General features: G+C 33.3%; 1 protein-coding gene across 4 annotated transcripts in view; it reads left to right on the top strand.

Moving 5' to 3' along the window:
• The first annotated feature begins 2385 nt into the window (after positions 1-2385).
• The window catches only part of LOC140057789 (CUB and sushi domain-containing protein 1-like), a 66891-nt gene continuing 43117 nt past the window's right edge, over positions 2386-26159 (top strand). For all 4 annotated transcript variants that reach the window (XM_072103547.1, XM_072103555.1, XM_072103540.1 and 1 more), the window contains exons 1-25: positions 2386-2479; positions 7159-7240; positions 9026-9142; positions 14348-14467; positions 15686-15832; positions 16239-16379; positions 17811-17960; positions 18177-18386; positions 18532-18693; positions 19003-19167; positions 19535-19699; positions 20087-20251; positions 20457-20621; positions 21076-21243; positions 21522-21683; positions 21997-22158; positions 22472-22636; positions 22836-23000; positions 23441-23605; positions 23722-23886; positions 24036-24200; positions 24332-24496; positions 24721-24885; positions 25138-25302; positions 25419-25583. In XM_072103547.1, coding sequence (XP_071959648.1) covers positions 7174-7240; positions 9026-9142; positions 14348-14467; positions 15686-15832; positions 16239-16379; positions 17811-17960; positions 18177-18386; positions 18532-18693; positions 19003-19167; positions 19535-19699; positions 20087-20251; positions 20457-20621; positions 21076-21243; positions 21522-21683; positions 21997-22158; positions 22472-22636; positions 22836-23000; positions 23441-23605; positions 23722-23886; positions 24036-24200; positions 24332-24496; positions 24721-24885; positions 25138-25302; positions 25419-25583 — 3751 coding nt within the window. In that variant the 5' untranslated portion in view covers positions 2386-2479; positions 7159-7173. The remainder of the gene's footprint in view (positions 2480-7158; positions 7241-9025; positions 9143-14347; positions 14468-15685; positions 15833-16238; positions 16380-17810; positions 17961-18176; positions 18387-18531; positions 18694-19002; positions 19168-19534; positions 19700-20086; positions 20252-20456; positions 20622-21075; positions 21244-21521; positions 21684-21996; positions 22159-22471; positions 22637-22835; positions 23001-23440; positions 23606-23721; positions 23887-24035; positions 24201-24331; positions 24497-24720; positions 24886-25137; positions 25303-25418; positions 25584-26159) is intronic.

Here is a 26159-nt window from a genome sequence, read left to right as displayed (position 1 = left end):
ATCATTCTCATTATCCTCATCTCATAATTTTCTTAATCTTTATGCTCATCATTCTCATTATCCTAATCTCATAATGTTCTTAATATTTATGCTCATCATTATCATTATCCTCATCTCATAATTTTCTTAATCTTTATGCTCATCATTCTCATAATCCTCATCTCATAATTTTCTTAATCTTTATGCTCATCATTCTCATTATCCTCATCTCATCATTTTCTTAATCTTTATGCTCATCATTCTCATTATCCTCATCTCATAATTTTCTTAATCTTTATGCTCATCATTCTCATAATCCTCATCTCATAATTTTCTTAATCTTTATGCTCATCATTCTCATTATCCTCATCTCATCATTTTCTTAATCTTTATGCTCATCATTCTCATTATCCTCATCTCATAATTTTTTTAATCTTTATGCTCATCATTCTCATTATCCTCATCTCATAATTTTCTTAATCTTTATGCTCATCATTCTCATTATCCTCATCTCATCATTTTCTTAATCTTTATGCTCATCATTCTCATTATCCTCATCTCATAATTTTCTTAATCTTTATGCTGATCATTCTCATTATCCTCATCTCATAATTTTCTTAATCTTTATGCTTATCATTCTCATTATCCTCATCTCATAATTTTCTTAGTCTTTATGCTCATCATTCTCATAATTCTCATCACATCATTTTCTTAATCTTTATGCTCATCATTCTCATTATCCTCATCTCATAATTTTCTTAATCTTTATGCTGATCATTCTCATTATCCTAATCTCATAATGTTCTTAATCTTTATGCTCATCATTCTCATTATCCTCATCTCATCATTTTCTTAATCTTTATGCTTATCATTCTCATTATCCTCATCTCATCATTTTCTTAATCTTTATGCTTATCATTCTCATTATCCTCATCTCATCATTTTCTTAACCTTTATGCTTATCATTCTCATTATCCTCATCTCATAATTGTTCTTAATCTTTATGCTCATCATTCTCATAATCCTCATCTCATTTTCTTAATCTTTATGTTCATCATTCTCATTATCCTAATCTCATAATGTTCTTAATCTTTATGCTCATTATCCTCATCTCATCATTTTCTTAATCTTTATGCTCATCATTCTCATAATCCTCATCTCATTTTCTTAATCTTTATGCTCATCATTCTCATTATATTCATCTCATCATTTTCTTTATCTTTATACTCATCATTCTCATTATCCTCATCTCATAATTTTCTTAATCTTTATGCTCATCATTCCCATTATCCTCATCTCATCATTTTCTTAATCTTTATGCTTATCATTCTCATTATCCTCATCTCATCATTTTCTTAATCTTTATGCTCATCATTCTCATTATCCTCATCTAATCATTTTCTTAATCTTTATGCTCATCATTCTCATTATCTTCATCTCATCATTTTCTTAATCGTTATGCTTATCATTCTCATTATCCTCATCTCATCCTTTTCTTAATCTTTATGCTCATCATTATCATTATCCTAATCTCATCCTTTTCTTAATCTTTATGCTCATCATTCTCATAATCCTCATCTCATAATGTTCTTAATCTTTATGCTCATCATTCTCATTATCCTAATCTCATCCTTTTCTTAATATTTATGCTCATCATTCTCATAATCCTCATCTCATAATGTTTTTAATATTTATGCTCATCATTCTCATAATCCTCATCTCATAATGTTTTTAATATTTATGCTCATATTCTTATAATCCTCATCTCATAATTTTCTTAATCTTTATGCTTATCATTCTCATTATCCTTATCTTATCATTTCCTTAATCTTTATGCTCATCATTTTCTTAATCGTTATTTATCTCTGCATTGCATAATTCTTCTCATTCATATAGGTCTGTTCATCATAACTTAATTATTTTTATAATCTAATCTTTATTCATCTCATCATCATCATACTTATCCTTATCATTTATCATCATTATTCCGTATCAGCAAATATCATCATCACCACCACCACCCACCACCACCACCACCAACAAACCATATATTAATGTCAACATAATCGTCATTCTGTAATTAACTATTAATGTTAATATAGGTGCATAACAGTTCCGTCTCTTTATTTACAGTAGTTACAGTACCCTAGGGCATCTACCCCACAACCTTGTTAAAAATTGTGTTAAAACAATCTATCCGCAGTGCCAATCAATATTTTAAATCATTATGTGTTTACAGTGGTCAAAAATATATTTCTAGTGTATGCTTTTCAAGATTTCACTCTCACGATTTTAAACATGCATAAAAGGAACCTTCTACCAAAAGTTCAAGGGTAGCGACAGACTTCAACAAGTCATTTAGTTAGCTACAAGCAGATGGCTTTTTCAGTCTTCCTTTGAACGGGATCGACAACGCTTCCCTTTTTTCGCACCGGTTATTCGACACACAAAATAAATTTATAAGAGAGACCACTACATCTCAATTGCAGTGAAGTCACGGGTAAGATTTTAAATCATATTTTACTAATTAACTAGTTAATATAACTCTACTAATAATCTATGTTTAAGTGCATTTATATAATTTAAGGAGGTTATTATTGTTTTGTAATGAATACCGTGCACCACTCCACCACCATTGTACTTTTGTTAGTTTTTCGAGTCAAACATTATGCCTATTTATTTGGATGCTTAATTTCTGGTTAGGCTACAATAAAATGTTCATTTTCAATTGTTTCACTTTATTTTCTAATATACCGCAACATTGAATGCAAGTATAAATTTAATTGAAGATAATATTTCATTCATTATTGTTATGATCTCGACGTGACATGATCATAAGCTATGATTATGGCGCTAATTCAAAATATCCCTGTAGTCTCGAATAGTTTATATAGGTTAGGCCTATAAGTTAAATTTAACAATTTTATATGTATTTTTTTTTCCGTTTAAGGTAATTAATTTTATATCCGTTTGACGGTTTTTAAATGATCATATATCAATAAAGATGTTGCTTATGTAAAGTATGTTTTATCATGAATGTAAAAAATGAAATAATGTATCTGTAGCTCCGTATGTTAGGTATAGCATGGAGGTATAAAAATAAAACCTCCATGGGTATCTATATATAAATTATGGTTAATTCTGACATAGGCGAGCACAATGCAAAAACTTCAGTACAAATCTCCGCCTTGGATACCTACCTTATCTATCAGAAATGTACCGCGAAACGCAGATTTGATAACATTAGTGTTCAAAGCGACGCTATTGTTCCATATTTCTATCTTAGGAAGATGTTGATTGATTTCAACATTAGATTTTCCTCTCAATTTCAATTCTTCCCGGTCAAAGTAATTTCCGGGTTTAAGATAAGTTCACCTTGCAACAACCTGGTTTCAAATATTTTCTCTCTTTTATACACAAGGGAGCAGTTAAAATAATAGATTTGACCCTAAAGGTGACTGGAAACAGGCACTTTCTATCAATCAATACAGTGTCCCTTTGGAAGACGAAAAAAAAAACCCAGATGTATTTGGCCATTAATCATAGCCATTTCAGTTTTTTGTTTATTTTAAAACATACCGCGCGTGTGTGAAGGTACAGTAGTTAAATAATAGGAATTATACTGCACATTAATAAAGATCAAATTAAATATACGCCATAAAGAATCAGAATATATTGTGGGGAATAGTATTATAAAATTACATAGAGAGATTTGATGATAAGACTTTTTTCGAGTGAAATCCCGATAGCTGAGTTTTATTGAGTAAGCTTGCAGGAATAACTGTAGGCTATCTTCCTGTGTCCCGTTAGGACCGAGATGTCTGCCCATGTTGCAAGCCGTAATGTCTTATGTCATATCTATTAGAGGATTTCATTTGATTATAAATGTTACCATATTATTAAAACTACAAAATTTAACATATATCCCTCGAATAAGCACCTCCCTCAAATGACCTCCGCCTCCCCAAAGGGCCCTACCAAACAATAAAAACTGTACTTTAAAATGTTATTAATCATCTAAAACACTGTGAAACAAAGTAGTTTAGTTTTACGAATGTCAAGCATTTTCAATAATGGTAACCGACAGAAAACGTATAAGGAGAACATTATCATTCCGAGAACCATCGTCTACACTTCCTAGAGGGGAAGCGAGCGAAGCGAGCTCACCCTCTAGTAGTATCATATTGTTGTAATATCATTATTATTTCTGACAAGAATTTATTTTCAGTTCTTCTGTGAATTCAATTTGTGTACAATATAATATGTAGGCGTTGTTTTTTTAATGTTGTCAAAAAGCTGTCCTTTTTTTTAGACCTAAAGCCCAGTTCTGAGGTCCTCCTTTTTTTTACATTCTTATACGCCCTTTATGTTTATATACACATAGTGTTGTTTGTTCTTATTTATTTATTTTTTGTCAAACGTGCAAGTTTTTTATGGTTCAACCTTGTGTAGTACCGGTATCCTATTTGAATTGCCTGATTGACAAGTATACACTTAATAACTTAATGACATGATATTGATAAACTACCTACTGGTAATATTATTGAACCTGGGAAGGCCGCTATTATTTTGTAAAACTGTTCGTTTCTTAGTCCACCACTGGACATTCATAGCTTCGTTCCCATAAATAATTAAAACAGGGAATTTAGATACAGTCAGTGGGAAGGACCCCGACTACCTCTCAAATTATCCTCAATTAATATTCACAATTTGACCAACAAAGCCAAAATGTAATAGGTTCCGTCTTGCTTTTCTTCAATCAAGCTCATCTATAATATTTTTTTAGAAAAAAAGGTGAATGTGCAACATATATGATAACTCATCTAATAACCTTGCAATTGTTACATTTTAATGTTTTTTTAATATGCTTTTCTGTATGTATGCTTTGTAATACAATATTTTCAAACTTTTGTCTGCTCTTTGTAATTTTTGTTATACCTGAATAAATAAATAAATATAAATTTGATCCTTGCTGACTTTTCTTTTACATTTGTAGACAGATACTATAATAGACAAATTTTAATAACAATTGGTTAACTGTGTTACCTTTTTAAATGTTAATTTCTTTTTATATGAAGAGTAGATGACTTATTTGAGTTACAGTGATGTATTTTGCATAAACTACCCATGCCCATCATTTCTCATATCTTTGTTGTATTGTCATTATTTATATTGGTATTATGCTGGTGAAATAAATAAATGAAACGAGTAAAACACAACAACTGTTATCTGTCCACGGACTAGTGATAATCAGTGATTATAACAACTATCAATAAACGTTGCATTGTACACTAACTGCCGGTTAACGGATAAGGAAATTGAAAGGGGGAAAATCATTCTGGATGAACTCTGGAGTGTAGGAAATAAATCCTAAATAATTGGTGGATTATCGGAAGTGGTAATGATAAAACAAGGCTAAAGAAGACGATGCTGATATAGGCCTCTCACAAAGGTTACACTTAACGACCTTATTCAAATGTTATTGCATTATTTTAGCCTCCTTACGTATTCCAAAAATCAATGTTCGTGACAGAACAAATGGGAAATTTAGATTATGGTTACTATTATCAATTCTACGCCCTTGTAAATAATCCGAAATCATATTAACAACTAAATTTAAATAAAAACCTTTGTTCTGTTTGAGAGAAAAAAAACCCAAAATCTAGTAGAAGTAGTTTTCATCTGTAGAAGGGAAATCATAAAAGTAATCAGTAAGGCTTTTCCTTAATACTATACCTGAAATGAAAAGAAATGCGGCTCTAAGTTAAAAAAAAATAAAATAAAAGCACCAAAGCCAAATTAATAATTAACTAGGATGAGCGGCCTAGCTTTGTAGGCTTTTTTTCCTGTCACGCTTTGGTGCTTTTGTTTAATTGTTGTTTTAACAAATGATTAACATTTAAATATGTTAATCATTAATTTGTTCTTGAGAATTATGGTTCCATGATGGTTCCAAAACGTCGATCTTTTTTGGTTATTATATTTTACTTACATTTTTGCTAATTTTTTATTTTTATTATCATTACTGTATATTGATTGCCTGTTCAAAATCTTAGAATTGAACAAAAATGGTGTAAATTTTAATTTATACTTCAATTTATTTTAAAATCTTAATCGTAAAAGTAATCAAATTCAGATTGAAAATTGTACCATATTTTGTAAATAAGGACACATATCTTTTGGAAGCAGATAGAATGTCCAGTCAAGTGTCCGGTAATACATCCTGTTAAAAAATATCCCACGGAAGAACGAACAATCGATGTCCTTATCATACCAAGAGAAAAGAACGCGACATAAAAAAAGTTAAAGCGAAACAGATAGTTGATTAATAGTGTTAATTTAATTAAATAATTTAATATTAACAAAAAGATAATATAGGCCTTGGGTATGGGAGTGATTGGTCTCGACTTTTCTATAGGCATCTCTTTTTTTTTCAAGTTAGGCCATTCGCTCAGTTTCTGAGAGCTTAATCTATTTCAACTTTAATCGATTGTGACAATTAATTAGAGATTGAGTAAATTCATCAAAAGTAGCAGACCAGACCGACAAGAACTGCATGGTTCGAAACTAGGATGCAGTTTTCCCTGGTCTGAGATTCACATCACATAAGTATCTCTAGTCACGATTAACACATTGCATGTAGGCCTAAATGTTCATAACATTGTATCCTAATTAATAAATGAAGGATTCTTTTTTGACAGCCTCTACACGTGTTATTCATTCTAACATTCAATGTAGGCCTACTTGATTGAATTAACCATTAATTTTGCGCTTTCCTTCCTGGGATTAAATAGTAATATTGACAACCCTTTTTTCATTTATTCATTTGATGCATGAAACATTGTTTTTCTTCAGTTTTTGCTTCTACAAAAAAAAATGGTTACAAACTTTAACACAGCAATATTAAACATACAAAAAATGGCGCTAAATGATCGGTCTGCGAAAAGGAACATTGAATAACAATTTGTTACCAAATTCAAGGTCCTTTGTTCGTGGTTCCGGTAACCATTCCACTACTTATAGCCTAATAATAAAAAATTTGAGGCTAATTGATTTAAAAAGCATAGATTCCCATTCTGTAATTTGCGAGTCATGTTAGATAAATCAAGCCTGCCGCTTTTTAAAACAAGAATTATCTTGAATTATAAAACTAACTCGCCCTTTCTTTCTCATTTCTAGGTGTATTTTGTGACAATGGCGTCACACTGGTTAAATTGTTATATAGCCGTGCTACTGTTTGCTACACCAATATTTGGTATAGGTAAGTTATACATGTAAAACGTGTTAATTCAGTGAAACTTAGTTGACGCCTCTCTATGAGATTCAGTAAGCTTAGCGTACCTGATAACGGAAATAATATTCATCTCCAAAATAGATGTTATCATATTATTACACCCTACAAAGGTCTAAAAATTTGACCATTCGACCCATAATGCGATTACTTTTTGCGAATCATATGAGATTTCCTGCAAAAGTCAAGGTAAATGAAGGTTAAATAAAGTACATGATTTTATTCGTCTACATGCAATATTTACACCAAGACCTTATGGATCATGTCCAAATCATTCTACTTCAGTTACTGCAGTAACTATTTGTTTAATGTTTTTGGTACTCAATGTAATGTTGATTCTACCCAATTAAAGCTAAAAGCTTGCTAAATAATTGGATAGGCTGTACACGAAATGTATTTACTGCAGTAGCTATAGTTGAAAAAATGAAATTGGCACCGAAATATTTAATTATTTTACAGTAATAGGCCTATAATATTAATAAACCAAATTTAAATAGACCTGCAATTGTATTGGTTTTTAATAATTTATTTTTAAAATAAATGTAAAGTTAAAAAGATTCGATTACACTTTACAGAATCATTGTTAGGCTTGCAATTCTTGTATTAGGCCCTTTCTCAGAATTACTTACCGGATGTTTTTCGCTTTCCCCTTAAAATGATTCGATTTTGTATAATAATTATGAAAATGAATGTTGGAATTATTTCTGTGCCGAGTGGCGGTTTACCCTTTGTTTATTTGTTCCTTATACAAAAAAAATAGGCATCCTATCAACATTCTAACAGGCAGGAAATTATTTAACCACGCACAGGCGGTATTATATTAAAATGTCTTTGAGGCGGTGTTTAATCCACTACCGCTAAAAGAAAAACTAGTGCTGCCAGATTACTTCATTAAATGACCCACTATTTAATAGTTTACGATGTTTGATAAGAAATTGAATTTGTTGATGCTTATAATTTGAAACATAAGCTTTCGGACATTCGTATGTACTTGGTCACATGATCGTCTTGTCCATTCCTTTTCGTGGCAGTCCCTTTACCCGTTCAAATGGCTGAAATGGTTGGGGAAGAATATTGCATGTGTTGGCCGAGTCTCCTTCTTCCCACAAAATCATGCCGGTATGGTAATTATAGTAACAGATCAGAGCAATAAATCCAAATCGGCCTGCACAAAAAAATGATAGTAAGGAGTTTTCAATGGGCTATATTAGAACTAATACTTTATAATCAATTGAATTCAATAAAGTCATAAATTGATATCAATTTAAGAGGAACACGTTAAATGCGCAATTAGATTTAAATATGAATGTTTTTGAGTTTATAACTCAAAAACATTGGTCGTGAGCATTACTTACTAAAATTTAAGTACACGGACGATAGCAAAAATCGAATTAACGTCGAATAACTATCCGTAAGATAAATGTACTTTTGAAGAATAAATATTGACAAAAGAGAAACACATTTGAACAAGAAAGAAGAGAAACATGGTGCGGGATGGATGGAAACTGAATCAGAATGTATCAAGACAACGGCAGAGATGTAGAGACTATGTTATGGTCTTTAGGGCACGATAGTGACTACAGGCGTGATAGCGGACAATTTCTGTATCACTTTCACGTTGCACGCGACTCTACAACTCACTATGTCGGTCGGTTGGTAAACACTAACTTGAGCACGCGACTGCAGCCATCTATATATGGCCATGTTCTCTTACTAAGTGCACCAATAACATAGATCAATACATTTTTTTTTTAGAGTTAGCCAATATATGTGATCTGTTACAATGTGAGAACGGGGGTACATGCTTAACAGATGGGGATGATGGGTATTGTGAATGTCTACCAGGGTACTCTGGTTACAGGTGTGAACATGGTAAGTGTATTAGAAGCATGGATTAATGTAAGCTGTTTGACAGTGCTTGTATTATGTTGTGCTGTTTGTAGGCCTTATGTGAACATGGTATAAATAACATTATACTCTTCCATAGGCCGAATTTAAACACGGCATTATAAAGAAATATTACGGTTTTCCTCTTCATTCATAGAAGGGATTTAAATATTGTATTCTAAAACCCGAAGTGATTAAATATTTAGCAATAGGACATGATAGAACGTTCTTCATGTGAATTTGGTGTGAAGGGACATGCATAGGTGATATAACCGGCGACCACAGTCAATACTCTACACACTGAGTTACTTTTTTATGTTACGAAACATGAAAGAAGGGAGGGTGGGTTCTTACTGTAGAGGAGGGGCATTGACCTTTGTAAAAAAAAAGATGTGTTTGTTTAAATCATGTATTTACGTGGGTGGCACTGTTAACAGGATTTGGTTAGAAGTATACATGTTAAACAGATGAAAAATACAGAAATCATGAAAGTCATTACGGTTGGAAAACCTCTATTATTTTTATAGGCTACTACAAAACCCAAAAGCTACTTAAAAATTAGTGTTCTCTGAAGTGGAACATTATTACGGTTTGATATACACGTCATCCCGTGCCACATCCTTAATAAGGCAATAAGTCAAACATAAAGACAAGCCAAACAATCTCAACAGGTGATCCGCCTAGTGTACTGATCACTAGAAAAGTGAGAACATGATATGAATAACAGGAAGAGAAGCATTAAAATACACTGGGCATGTGGCATAGCTAAATACTGAACTTGAAATAATATAAAAAATAATACATTTTATAGGCTATTACAAACCCCAAAGGCTACTTTAAAAATGAGTATTCCATTCCATATCATTAAAAGAATGAATTAAACGTAAAACTACTACTCATTTCCGTATTATTAGTTTTGGAGACATCCACCATGCCTAGTTATTAACATGTTTTTTTAAGTAGACATGTTCAGAATTATAGAGTTCCCTAAGATGGTTAAAAAAATGCATTAATTCTACAGGCTCTGCAAGCCTAAACGTTGCTTAACAGTTCCTTGAAGGAAGCGAACATTCAGTTTATACAATGGAATCATCAAATCCTTAAAACATAAATTATATTCTCATTTCTGCATTATTCGTTTTGGAGACTTTCACCTGCCCTATATAGTAATGTTAATATACACGTATTAAATGTTTTACAAATTGGACATGCTCTGGAGCACCTCCGAGTTTCAAACAAAACGCGCTAGTTCAATCGAAACACACTTGAATGTTCTGTCTGCCAAAAGTGAATTGCAACAATCTGAATTATACGTGGATGTTTGGCGTTTCGTCTGCGAAAAGCAAGCCCGTAGCCACGGGGGTTCGTAGGGTTCGAACGAACCCCCTTTTTCCTGAAGTGCCATTTGAAACCAGACTAGCATATGATGATTTTTTTGCATTTTCTGTAGTATAGCCAGCAGGCAAATGTTACTTTTATTACTAAATAGCAAGATCGTATCATAAAATAGCTAGGCTAGTATTCCCGCCGTTTCCAGTGTATTTTCAATTTTCAATTTATTTTACAAAGAAAATTCGTGATTTTACATCATTTGCCGTCTCTGACTTTAGTATTAGCCCCGCAAAAAAACTTAGTTCATTTTAGTTACACTGCGCACGTGTTGCTTTTAGTAGGGGACGTTCGCCACTTGTGGTGTGTGGTATGGTTATTCTAGGCCTGCTTACATAGGGAGTTCTAATTAAGAACTCCTTGCTTCATCACTTGATCCTTCTTGCGTAGGTCTCCTCTTTGTGACCATCACTCTTTTTACACAATAAAAGGGAATTTCCGAAAGCGATCAGTCCATCATTTTTACGGATCGCCTGCGCGATCGCGTTCCCCAAACCAGCAATTAACGTCGCTAAACCAAATGGTTTCTTTTATTAAACAAATCAATTTTTATGTAAAAAAAATATAGTTAATAAAAAAACAATATTTAATAGTAGGCCTAAATAATGTGTAATAATTGGAGAAAGAGATTCTTCACTTCTGTCTTTGATGATTCTTTTCCCCGAAAAATGTCAACCATTTTGGTTACTAAAATACAGTGGAAAAACATGTGCTGTCATCTTTCCAGCTGCTGCTCTTCTATTATAGCCAAAGAATATGGTATAGCCATAGCGTGTGTGGCAGCCCTTTGTAAACACAGCCAATTGACAATCAAATAACCCTTTTTAAGGCACAATATTAAGTTTAAAATGATTGTATTTTATTATCAATATTTTGTTGACTATTTTGCTATAGCCTATTTTGTTATAATTGTACTGTATTAGTCAAATACATGTTATGATAATTGTTTAGGCCTAGCTAGGCTATCCCCTACCTACTTTAGCTAGCCCAGCCAGGTCAAGTAGACCTAGTTGTCCAATGCTCCCAGCCAAGTTAGGCCATGGCCTTATTTCTTGTTTTATACTGTTGTACTGTATCCTGCAGCCCCCACCCCCGGGTAGGGGTTGGGGGTCATTATTTCCTAAAAAACACAAGGAGACGTGATGAACTGAAACATGCCAGGTGTGTGTAGGGCACAGTCATGTCGGACAGCAACAGTTTGGTATGGTGCCGCGGTGCGGTGTACAGTATCAGGCATATTTTCTACCAAACATCCTGATATTTTCAATAACACTAATTTCCAAGCATCTAGCGCAGGGGCGGACCCAGGGGTGTTGTCTTAGTGGCCCGGGCAACACCCTTAATTTCATACTAAATGTTGTTTCTGCCACTAAATTAAAATTGAGTCCCATTTCTTCGTATACAATATCAATATTCATACGTTATATAGAAGTCCAGTCTGAAAGAGAATATTTGTAAATTGGCACAGCAGTCACCAATAGGCCTACTTATACCGCGCACAGATAAAAGTAGATACGTTTCTGAACATACGCAGAACAAATTTCTGATTGACTAGTTTCTTGTGGTGCGCGCGTCAGAGAGCAGGGAGATGTATCTCTCTCTTGATGAGAGGTACGAAAGGAGGCCAACACACAGTGTGTTCGGGAAAAACCCGTCATATGGGTCGTCAATTTGTTCATAATTATTGCGTTTTTCCATAATTTAAGGCCAAATCATAGTTTTGCGTATAGGTTTATTTTTCCGTGTAGTACCCAGTTTATCTTCATTTCCGTATACGTCCGTAATATTAGGCCGAATTTCAGAATTAACAGAGAATTATACCGCGTCGGTAGCTGAGCAAACTCGGAACTTGATAGACTTAGTCATAAAGTAGTTACAGTATTATGGCATTTTATCATTGTTCAATGTTTTGTTGTTAGCTTATTGTTAAAATTGGTAAAAGAAGCAAGTCTGGCGCCAACGAATTTAGCGATCTTCACAACCAAAATATATCTTTGTAACAAAAATTATTTTAAATGGAACGCTACAAAAACAACCCTCCGCTTCATCACTGTATGAATACGAGACAAGATCGTATCTTTGTTACGTTTTACATCAATCCATTTTGATATCACGCAATCCATTTTTCAACAATATAGTTAGTAGTATAATAATAACATTTTGATTGAATAGTGAGGCATTAGTTACAGCGTTGACCTTAAATAAACCATTGGTAATTTACTGAAAATCCAAAATGAACTTGTGTTATAATACAAGCAATAAAAACTATCACAGATTACCTCTAATGGATCAAGCATGCACATAATATGAACTTTTTGACAAAACAAAAATATAGCTTATATTCATTCCTTTTAAATATTAGGCATATTACCAAGGCTGATAATCGATTTGTCATAATTATTGCGTTTTGCCGGGGGTTTTCCATAATCTAAAGCCAATTTTTAGGCCAAATCATAATTGTGCGTATAGTTTTTTTTCCCGATGCGTGTAGTACCCTATTTATCTTCATTTCCATCGTCCGTAAATATTAGGCCGAATTTCCGTAGTAATTTATGGAAGTTCCGAAATTTTAACCGTGTATATACCGGAAGCAGAGCAAAGTTTGCTTCCTTCTGCAAATGTCATATCATAATTTTCTTTGTTTTATTTTGGAGTGTGGTTTAAACAACACTTTTTTAAAGTTTATAGTGGATAAATAAAAAATGAATTTTTGAAATTGTGGTTTTAACATCTGACTTTATTTAGCATTTAATTGAAAATAACACAATTTAAAGATTTGCGCAATATATTTATAGCAGCAGCTTCATATTTTTTTGTATAACTTTTTAAAATTATTAATTGCTAATAAATTTACAATAATTGAGTAGGCCTACAGTTATTAAAATGTAATACCGTACCAGAAGTACCTTCATCGGGAACTTCCCCGTGACGTTCGCATTGAACGAAAACAAAAATGTTATCCTATAGGCCTATTGTTAGTCGCGTATGTTTTTATTACCGGTCGAATAACATTATGCTACGATCCTCTGTTTGCTAGCGCACTATGAGTGAGTGACATTTCCGTCGAACTAGAGGTGCAATTTATTATGAATTTTACGTGCGAGAGTACCATGTAGTGGGTGTCATTTAACAATTTTCTTGCTCAAATACTCATTGTCTACAGCACTGGAGTCTTTGGGCAATCCTCTTAAAATAGTCCTGCGAGTCTGCGACCGCCCCTGTAGCGCTCTATCTTTTCAAATTTTTCTTACCCTTGCCCCAACCATGATGAGGCCAAGGTCCTGGGGCAGGAAACTCTTAGGAGAGGTGGGTGCTCTTGTAGCTGGTGACCAATATCATTGGTGTTTTGATCGTTTGATATTAAATCATATAAGCTGGTTTACACCGGAGGTAATTCCCATAAGAGGGGCCTTTTTGGGAAAAAAGAACCCCCCCCCTGTAAAAATCCTGGCTACGGGCTTGAAGCTGAGAACATTATTCACGTTTAATGTTGATTGTGATCTGTAGGTTTAATAAGAGGGTTACCAGGGGAGGGACGACCGGCTTCCCCATTCATGATTTAGGTTTCACTGCTGGACGTTCTACGCGAAACAGCGGCAACGAAGAGATCATCACTCGACCAGATCGCTGACGTTACTTTCTTTCTGGATCAACACGCCAACTTTTGGATAAAAGCTTTCAGAGCGGTCCATTGAAATGTGTTCACACTATTTCGCTACTGTTATACAATCTTGATGCACTGGTATTTCAAATAAACATTATTTATTATTATTATTTAATATATCTTCTTTGATATTTTAGACACAAATCTCTGTGAACCAAATCCATGTTACAACTCTGGTAAGTGCATACTGGAGAATGGCGGTACAGATCGTCGGTGCCTTTGTCGGGCTGGATTCTTTGGAACCAACTGTGAACGAGGTTTGTATAGGCTACTACTAACACAATCATAATATATTTTAACACCGTTATTTAATTTTACATGGAAATAATTAAACACGATAAGCAGGTACCTAATTAATTACACTACTTCTAAATCTAGTCTACTCTAATCTATGCATCTGTCACGACAGCATGGTCCGGGGGCCAAAAATCGGTCCGGTCGGGCCAGTTTTGGCTCTACATTTGTGGCCAAAACAGTCTGTCGATTTTATTTAAATTACTACGCTTACGATATGTTTTAAGTTGTTTATGGCTAGAAAAATATCCCATTATATATATTATAAGTACTGTAAGTTATCTTGTCGGATACTATAAAAAATAAATGTATTTTATCTAAAAACATGACTTTAGTGTTCAGTCATAGCCTGCCGCCACACACACACATACAACGGGTATGGGACGCTGATATCGCCACCTAGATTTTATTTTATGATTGAGGCCTTTTTTCTTCTTCGGCCTAATCAATATTGGTATAATTGTTTTATAATAATTGTATTAAATTGATTTATTGATTGATTAACCATAAATCATAATAAATTATATTGTTTTTAACCTCATGGGGAAACGAAAACAAAAGAACAACATCGAATAATATGATCAAGACACAACTTTGCGCTGATTAGGCCTACTAGCTGCATTATTATGGGAATGTTTCCATACGTGTTTGATCCAAAAAATGACTGGGGTAATAATGTGCAGCGCATTGAGAGCTTGCTTATATGCGCTATATAAGAATGAACTATTATTATAAAAACAGACAGAGATGATATACACAAAAAGCCTAACAATTAGTACTAATTATTGATGAGTTGCTACTAATAATGATTAAAAAACGGGCTTAATTTATTTATCCTGTAGTTTTCAATAAAATGACTAATCATGGCCTTTTATTAATGATATACATTATGACTAATTTTGCGCACCATATATTTGTAAGACCGGACCATATTTGGCAGACAAAAACAGCCCTACTGCCCGACTGATTTTATCCAGGCCGGACCAGTTTTGGCAGTCAAAATTGGTCCAACCGGACAGGTTTTGGAAGAGGGCAGTATTCTGTATTTACATCATCTTCATCATTGGTGTGCCAATTAACTAGCAAACCATGCCGTTTGAACCACTTGAATTATTTAAAATTGCACAAGAAAAACTTTGTTCATTGCATTGCACAAGTAACTTAATATGTTTTTATATTAGGACCATGCGGCAAAGAATGTTCTACAAAATATCAACCAGTATGTGGTTCCGACGGCTACACTTACCAGAATGGATGCGAACTAGAAAAAGCTTCATGCTTGGATAACTCGCTGATCTGCGCATCTCTTGGGGAGTGCGCATCCAACGGTAAGGACTCGGTTAAGAAACAGTAATTAAAAGTGACCTCAGTGACAAAACAGTGTACTCCCATAACTTATAATTAAACAGTAGACCCTTTGAATGAGCGTTAAAATAAGTACCAGACAGTGAGCCGTGTCATGAGAAACAACTTGCAATGAAACTTGTCATACAGTGGACCATATCATAAGTTCTATATTATGTAAAAATGGATTTTTCTTCATTAAAAATTGACATAAGCTGTTCCATACATTTAGACATTAATACTAATAAACTAAGTGCTATAACAATAATTTATTGTTATACCATTCTTCAAACTGAATGTTTCTGGAACACCGAATATCCATTTACAAGTAAATATTGCTTTTAATATGTGCAAACTTAATACACATTTTTTCTTTTGAATTCACTGTAGGTTGTAGATGTAAATGTATGCCAATAAAAGATCCTGTATGTGGTACTGACTGTATTACTTATGACAATGAATGTGAACTTAATAATGCTAGAAAATGCTCAAATCCATCACTTAGAAAATCATACCATGGAGATTGTAGAGGTAAGCTCACAAATGAAAAAGTCTTTTATTTTTCTTGACAACAATTCCAACAAACATGTATCTGTACTCTAATTGTATTGTGAACTGTGTACTGGAGGTTAGAACAACTAAATGAAAAAAGAATTTAAGGTAATTACTCTATTATTAGGTTTACTAGGCCTACTGTTTCAACACATCATTTACTAAAAATGAAATAAACTCATCATAAAGTCATGGTTCAAATCCCGACCACAACGTATAATCCTGTTCTCATAATAAGCAGTCAACCATAAATTCTATATACTAGATGGTACGCTCGCTTCCCTCGCGTACCATCTAGGTCGTGCCCACAGATGGTTCTCGAATACACAGTAATTTCAGCGTAACAAAACTGGCGATTTCAAATGTACGTACCGCAGGACTATATACATTGTCGTTTACAGAAACGAATAAATAGACACGATGATTTATGTAGTCAACTAAAATTAGCACCCTGGGAATTACTTCCGAAGGAGAAACTTATCACAAAATCAAGTTTTAATTGATTTGGACTCATTTAAAGAAACCCAATTTGTTTTTTGTATGTAACATTAGGGTTGAGGGATGGGAAAGCGGATAGGTACAAAGAGGAACAATTTTTAAATATTATTATTCTTTATCCACTCAGTAACGAAATATTTTTTTCATGTTTTATAGGCCTATAAATAATATACCTCTAAATACAGTAAAACATTTGCGATTTAATACTTTTTTTTATTTTATTTATTTATTTATTTCTTTTAAATATTCATTGTACACTAATTTTCCCCGTGTATGGCAAGAGATTCCTAATTATATTAGAGAACATTCTTTATTTAGTTTAGTTAAAACTGTCACTGTCATAATCGATTGAAATATTAAAGTACCATGTCACGATACACAACTACAATGTTTATATTTGGTAATTATTAATTAATACAAACGTTGAGAAAGAACTGTCAGTATAAAGTTTATTTGTATATAATAATGTGTTTATATATCTAACAGTAGAGCCTATCCACAATCTCGCAAGTTTATTCTCAAAGGGCCCATATATTTACCTACCGTATGTGTTAAACCAAGGGCTCATAAATTTACCTACAGTACTTGTGTTAAACCAAACTCTGGCAGACTGAGAGATTAGGATGTTCCATTCATCGCAAATCAATAGATTTGTATATCGTATATTAAATCTATCAAAATAGTATTTTTTAAAGAAAATCGGCCTGTCTTCAACATTATGATGGTGTACTCTAGCTGTTCAACCGGTTTTCAGCCATTAAAAACAATTATCGTAGGAGGAGATAGGAAAATGCGAAGCCTCCTCGCATTTTTGTGGCGGGTATTTTTTAAGACGGACATCCATTAGACAGTGTAAACCACGATCGGAAAACACCCTTACGTAAATTTATATATAGATACTTATTGTTCCAGCTTTCACCTGTGGGCTAAGAAAGCCATACAAATGTAATACATGTCTTCGACTAACGGGAGAAGTGTGTGGATCTGATGGCCAAAGGTACAGCAGTGAATGTCAATTACGTGTTAAAGCTTGCAGAAGAAAGAGTCTGCATATGATTCCATGTAAGTAGACTTTGTTAATTTCTCCTGGGGATTCTATTGCTACAGTAACAGATGTCAACTTGAATTTTCTTTTTGACAATATGGTGTTACTAAAGTTATATTGAATTGGTTACTGTGAAAGAGAAAGTCTTATTTCTTTCTCCTTCATGATTCTATACCACATATGCCTATATTTGATATCCACTGAAGAGCAGTCATTTTATTATTTTTATATAGGTCAATACAATGATAACACTACTCATTGTGAACGACCAGATGAAACAGTAGGAATGATAATGTTTGTTCAAGGTAAAATTGATGATGAAACAATAGTGTCGGATGGAACTCAGGTTGGATTCTCTTGTGAAGAAGGTTATTCACTTCATGGAAAAGATGAAATCAATTGCAAAAATGGTGAATTTGACTTTCCAGTACCAAAATGCTACAGTGAGTAAAAAAATCATCCAATCAAATGACAAGGATCTACTTAAGCATTTTATATGATATAGTTATTCTCATTCAATTAATTATATTGAACTCCATTTAAAAATTAGGCATAGTCATCCTATATTATATTCTTTTTTTTCAAAAGAAAATTGTGATGATGATCCGATCTTGAACGGTAAAGCAGCAGGCTCATTCGAGCATTCAACGTCAGTTACATTTGGATGCAACAAAGGATACACATTGGAAGGTTTATCATCACTGATCTGCTTGAAAGGAAAATATGATGGTGTGCTGCCAATCTGCCAAGGTATTTGATACTATACCTTCACTTTTCGTTTGGTATCGTGTCTATCAATGTTAAACATCTTGCAATGTTAAACATACATAGCAGAAACAAATATAAAATTAGATGCCAGACATGTTTTAGCAAAACAATCAACAAACAATGTTGTGCTTAAGTTAACTTAAAGAAAACTTTGTAAATAAAGAGAGTTCAAGATACAAAAGACGGGTTTGTAAACAAAAACTCAGTTTTCAATTAACCAATTATTCACATGCTGAGCAGTGACTTTTTGACAATGTAAGGATTATTAATATTGGAATATAATTTTTTCAGTAAATTGTGACGACCCAGGAAAACTTCTAAATGGAAATGTTGAAGGCCCATTCACACACGGCAGTCTCATTAGGTTTACCTGTAATGATGGTTATACGTTAATAGGAAATGATATATCAACATGTGTAGATGGAGTTTGGACATCGTACAAGCCTCGTTGTTATGGTATTTTCCTAAGCCTAATCTTTTTTAAGTCTCTTTAAATAAACATTTAAATAACAAACTTATAAAACAAAACAAAATGTATCCTATCCATTTATTATAATTAATGGTCTAATGTTAAAAAGAAATGTCCCAGTTAAATTCAATGTTTTTTACTTTTAAAATTAACATAGGCCAAATGCAAACACTACCAAATTGCTTTTCGTCAGGGAGCTATTTGTTAATATTAAGATTTTTAGCATACTCTGACTTAATTATATTGGACAATTTGTGTGTTTAATGTACTGAATATCCAGTACACTTATGTCAGAGTAGGGCCATTACTAAATATGTGTTTTAAGCTATTTTTCTAACATGTTTTTGATCACAGAAAATTGTGATTTGCCGGTCATGCCATCTGAACTCACAAGTTCTGGTGAGCCTGATCACGGAAAGACTGTAACATTCAAATGTATGTCTGGATACACAATGTATGGTGAATCAAGTAGTAGATGTACTGATGGGGCTTGGTCATCACCAGCACCAGCATGCTTAGGTAAATTTTTATTTGTATGATTTTCCACTTCTCCTAGACATCATTTTTTTTCTAACATAATATTTTCTATGCGAAAGAATAAATATTTTCTAGACATAACTGAACTTAACCCTCTAAATAATCTATCTCTCTCAACTATCAATAACTAAAAACCAATGACATTGATGGGTTTCCAAACAATGGTCTCCAATTCTATATACTGTACCATTCAGCCAAATAACTAGCTTGCAGAAAACATATCTGATTCATGTCCATGCTTATATTATAGCATTCTAAATTACGCAAAATAAATGTCAAAAAAATAAAGCCTCCTGGACTACTTTTACTAAAATCTAATACAAACTAAACTATGTAGCAAAATATTATTTTCAATCTTATATTCCACAGCTGGATGTGAACCTCCCACCAGTATAGAAAATGGACGATTTGAAGGCAGTTTCGACCACGGTGCACGTATTGTGGTTTTCTGTAATGATGGTTACAGTGTAGATGGCAACCACATCATCTCTTGTTCAGATGGTGTAATGAGTAGTGGTATACCAGTATGTCGCAGTAAGTATAATTCACAAGAACATATATGTCTTCTTTTGCGACAGACCTTATACATTGCGGTTTGAGACTTTATAAACTAGAAACCAGAGGAAAAGGTGCTTGTAAATAGGCTAGCTAGTCCATTTTGGAGGAAACATAATCCCTACATAAATCCTTAAATGATTACCATTAACCACTGATAATAACAATAATGCTATCATTACAGAAAACTGTCAGGCGATAGACGTACAAGAGTACCGTATTCATACAGGCTCTTACACTCACGGCAGCGTTATCACCTTCTCATGTACTGATGGACGTAACCTCTACGGTGCTTCAGAAATCATGTGTGAAAATGGTGTTTATTCTGATGAATTACCAAACTGTTATGGTATGTTGTTATTTTTATATCGATATGTGTAATTCATCAGCGACATCAAATGTTTCTATGATGGTTTTCATGAATTTTTATTGTTCTGTATAACATTTAATTACACGATCTGCATGATGTTTCATTCATTCCAGACTAAAAATTTCCTGCACAACTAGAATACTGGTTTACTGGTATAATATGTTTTTATCTGGTATTTAAACAGGAACCAGTTAAAATCAGTTTACAACTATGATTTAGTTATTGGTATTTACAGGTGTCATCTGGCATTTTATTCTGTGAAAAATATTCATATCCTATTTCCTAAAAACTAGAGTTTGTCATACTTGTGTCACACATGATGAAAATGAAAAAAACAATGATTGGACTGAACAAAGACAGTGACGGTTTTAAAGTCATTAGGGCACAACATTTCATACTTCGTTCACCATTAATACTTTCTTTTAAACCATAGTTAAATGTGCACCAGTCGTGACCCCAGAAAATGGGATAGCTACAGGAAGCAATCTTCACGGACAGACGTTAACATTCTCATGCGAAGCTGGATACAAATTGGTTGGAGAAAAATCAATTAAATGTTTCAACGGTGTCTATAGCGGCGATGTTCCACCGATTTGTTACGGTATAGAATCTTACAGAACTTTTAAATACAACTTCTATATCATGATAGTAATAAATTAACATTTCTGGATTTCACAATACAGATATCAAACTAACCTTGTCACCTTGGCATATTTTCCATTCAATTTAATTGAAAACTTCTCCAATATTGCCTGATGGTAAAATCATACACATCAGGAAACTACAAATTCTAATCCACTTCACAAAGCATGCCGTTGCCTCTAGCATCGACATACATATCAACAATTTCTAACAAACTTGCTTATACTTTCCTTACAGAAAACTGCAATGATCTAGTACTACCGAATGGAGAGATCGAGGGAGATGCGGAGCATGGCAGCACTCTTGTGTTCAAATGTAATCAAGACTTTACGCTTATTGGTCGTTTATCAGCTGTCTGCACTGACGGAGTTCTTAGTAACGACTTGCCCGAGTGCAAACGTAAGTTTAGTGATTCTTTTATAGCATTTTTTTAATACATTTTTTCTATAACTTCAACTCCCAAAAGTAAAGGCATGAGACGATTGAATCCTGCACCTTAGAAGGCAAACATGTTAACAATATAGCTACAGCTTCAATAATGATCAATAATTCAATATATCTCTAATAATAACTCATTTGGTTAACTAATGTAGGTCTACAGTGCACGGAACATTATTTACAGATATAAGAAAACACATGCGACCATGCACAATTTGTTGCTTCCTAAAAAAATAATGTCTTTTAACTATTTCATACATATTCTTTATAACAGGAAACTGTTTCCCATTTGAATTCCTCAATGGAATGTATGTTGGATCAATGACTCACGGAAGCGAGCTTGTATTTTCCTGTAACAATGATTATGCATTGGTCGGAGCATCTAGATTAGAATGTAATGATGGTCAATATTCTGCTATTATACCAGCTTGTTATGGTAATGTCTACTTTTATATTTATGTTTTACTTGACCGTAAGAATATAAGTTCAAATCTTACATTGCTCACTTGGCTCGTGTCAATTAGACAATTGATTTATAAGGCAATATCATTGAAAAAAATTTAATTACTTTAAACATAGTTAGTCAACCAAATTCTACTTTACTTGTAAACAAACATAATATATAAATACATATAGTTAGCAAAGAGAAATATTTCAGTAGGTCTGTACTACAAAAATTATATTTAGGCCCTGTAATTGTATTGAAATCTTGATTCAGATTTACATACTTCATCATTTTAATGTTTCAGAAAATTGTAATGGCTTAGTAGAACCACCGAATGGGTATATTATTGGTGATATTGCTCACGGCAAAGCAGTTCAATATGGATGTTACGCTGGATACACTCTTGTGGGTCCATCCAACAGGACTTGTACTGATGGATCATGGGATAGTTTGGCTCCAAGTTGTCACGGTAGGTACATATTTAAAGTAAAAATCTAAAAAATGTTTGACACCTGGTAATTTCAGATAGGGCCCAATATTGTCAACTATTATTCAGATTGTGGAAGACCCTATTGACCAAAGTGACCTAGTACATTTTGCGACAAAACTAAACATGTCTGAAATGGATCACATTAATTAATATTGTTAACTTGTTTGTTCTTTAACAGAAAATTGCGATCCGATTGACACTTTTGAGAATGGTGTGGTAGTTGGTGCCTGGTATCACCAAGAAAGCTACACATTTTCATGCAATGCTGGTTATTCTTTACATGGACGCAGTCAAGTATTCTGTATTGATGGTCAATACAGTACAAGTTTTCCTGCATGTTATCGTAAGTTCAATATTCTGTTGGCATCACGTGTACAATGTTTATACTGTAGTCACTGCTGTAGACCTAACTGTAATGACGTACGATTTTAGGATGTTTCAATGTAGAAGTTTATGAGGCAGTCATTGTAATAACAATGTGTATAATTGTGTATAAAACTGGCTAAATAATTGCATAAGCAGGTTTAAAGAAAAACAATTTCAAAAGAATTGTTGCTATTGTTATACAGTTTCGATTACTCACCGGATAAACCACTATATGCCTTGATCTCAGAATATACAAATCAATCTGCTGAAATGTGACTGTGTGGCTGCAAATAATACAAAAATAAATAAGAAAAAAATTATAAAAAATATGGTTGTTGTATTTTATCATGCCTACTAAACTGATTAATTTTCATATAAGGCTGTTGGGTTAATTACTCTATTTTGTGTTTGAATTAGGTGACTGTGAGTCATCTATCAGTATTGTAAATGGCCAATACACTGGTAGCTTTACGCATGGAGGATCCATTACATTCACATGTGATGTTGGTTATACATTGGTAGGAGAAACAACAATAACATGTGAAAATGGACAATACAGCTCATCATATGCTGAATGCAAAGGTAAGCATGCATTACCATAGCCATGTAGGCCTATTGTTTATATTAATAGGAACCCTACTAATGTTTATTTACCTTATCTTATTGGTGACTTATGCATTTGTATGTCCTCTCTTCAGCTAACTGCGAGTCTTCCATCAGTATTATAAATGGTCAATACACTGGTAGCTTTACTCATGGAGGATCCATTACATTCACATGTGATGTTGGTTATACATTGGTAGGAGAAAGAACAATAACTTGTGATAATGGACAATACAGCTCATCATACGCTGAGTGTAGAGGTAGGTACTCGGTACTCTTATCCTACTTTACTTTTCATTTTACAATAAATTTTATATCCAATCTTTTTAAAACGATATGTTTAGTCACAATTCGTGTTTCTGTTGTCTAATGAACTAGGGAAATATAATCAATAATGTTATTCTTTCAGAAAACTGTGACTCTTCAACAAGTGTTGCGAATGGAAAAGTATTTGGCAGCTTCATCGATGGTGGTTCCATTAACATTGTATGTGACGGTGGTTACACACTTGTTGGAGAATCTACAGTTTCTTGTAATAGTGGACAGTTTAGTTCAGCTATTGCTGAATGTCGAGGTAATATCAGTTAAACTAAGAATTGAAATCCCTAAACGAATTTGAAGAACTTACCGTAGAGTTTGTGTTGAAAATTAAATGATCATTCTGTGAATATTTTTACTGACAGTAAAGTAATTGTTTTCTTCTAGCCAACTGTCAAACACCGTCGCCTGTTATCAATGGTCAAGTACAGTCATACCAATCACATGGAGGCATAACTACCTTTACATGTAATGATGGATACACATTAGTTGGTGTTTCAAGTACTGTGTGTTTAGATGGACAATATCAAGATACATTCCCTGTTTGCTACGGTAAGAATGTGACAAATGTTGATAAACTAAATAATTATTTTTATTTTTTATAGGAAAATGTTGATTTGCAACAACCTATTAACAAGTTAGGTCATGTTATGTGCAAGCAAGAAAGTTGTGACATGCCTTCTCACTCTTTCATCGACAAAGTTTTGGTGATTTAAAGGTTCAGACGACAAAATACCATTTGAATAATTTTCTGTGATGACACTTCTTTTCTCCAGCTAACTGTGAGTCCTCCATCCTTATTATAAACGGTGGGTACTCTGGTAGAAATACTCATGGAGGATCTATTACTTTCACATGTGATGATGGTTATACGTTGGAAGGAGAAAGAACAATAACTTGTGATAATGGACAATACAGCTCATCATATGCCAAATGCAGAGGTACGTATTCATACATTGTATTAAGACACATGCCTTCAAACATTGAGGAAAATCTTCATGCATCCACAATGATGGCGCAGTTTTTATATACAGTACTTGTGTTAACTTCATGTCTCATCGAGGTTTACTTGATTGAACTGTGTTGATAACATTTTAATATTGGTTGAACAATGTTCATTGCAAGAAAGTTGTAGGTTTAAGTGATACATTGTAGCGCCATTTAAATGATACAGGATAAAACTTTCTCTTTAGGTAACTGTGAGTCATCCATCAGTATTGTAAATGGCCAGTACTCTGGTAGCTTTACTCACGGAGGATCCGTTACATTCACCTGTGACGTTGGATATACATTGGTAGGAGAAAGAACAATAACTTGTGATAATGGACAATACAGCTCATCATATGCTGTGTGTAAAGGTAGGTTTTACATTTGAACCCAGACTAGCATGTTTCATTAGATAGATTATTCTTATTTGAAATAGAAGTAGTATTAAGGCTCTTTAACAATATACAGTATTTCCTAACATCTTCAGCTAACTGCGAGTCTTCAATCAGCATTTTAAATGGCCGTTATACTGGTAACTTTACTCATGGAGGATCCATTACATTCACATGTGATGTTGGTTATACATTGGTAGGAGAAACAACAATAACTTGTGACAATGGACAATACAGTTCATCATATGCAGTTTGTAGAGGTAGGTTTTGTATTACTGTACTGTATAACAGAATACAGGTTTGTTCAAAATACACAAATTTGGTACTGTCATTTTGCTGCACTTTTTTCAAGTGGTGTATAAGAGCATGTTGTAACACAGTGGACTAATATCCAGTTGGTCACAATTTAATATTATGCTTGAACTCCGACATAAATTAATATTTGGTCAAAAAATAGTGCACATTAATTCATTAATTGATAATAATTGAAGGAATAAGTGGTCAGAATGATTATTGGTGCTTATGTTGATAAGCATGATAATGATGACAATTTTGATGATAATGATGACTATTATGGTGAAGATAGTGATAAACATTATATTGATGATATTATTATTTATATTTTTTATTATTATGTATTATAATGACAGTCACAATGATGAGTATAATGATGATATTACTGTGGACTCATTGGTGACTAACGATGAAAAATATTACATATTATAACTGTTAACTCATGCAAATACGTTACAATAATTATATGGTTTCTGGTTAACTTAAAATATTTCACTTTTTTCTTTTGATTGGAGACACATGTTTGTATAACTTGTTCACTT

This window comes from Antedon mediterranea, chromosome 1 (genome assembly GCF_964355755.1).
Source record: "Antedon mediterranea chromosome 1, ecAntMedi1.1, whole genome shotgun sequence".
NCBI lineage: Eukaryota > Metazoa > Echinodermata > Crinoidea > Comatulida > Antedonidae > Antedon > Antedon mediterranea.
Note: the sequence above shows the minus strand (reverse complement) of the source record. Positions and strands in the feature narration are given on the sequence as shown.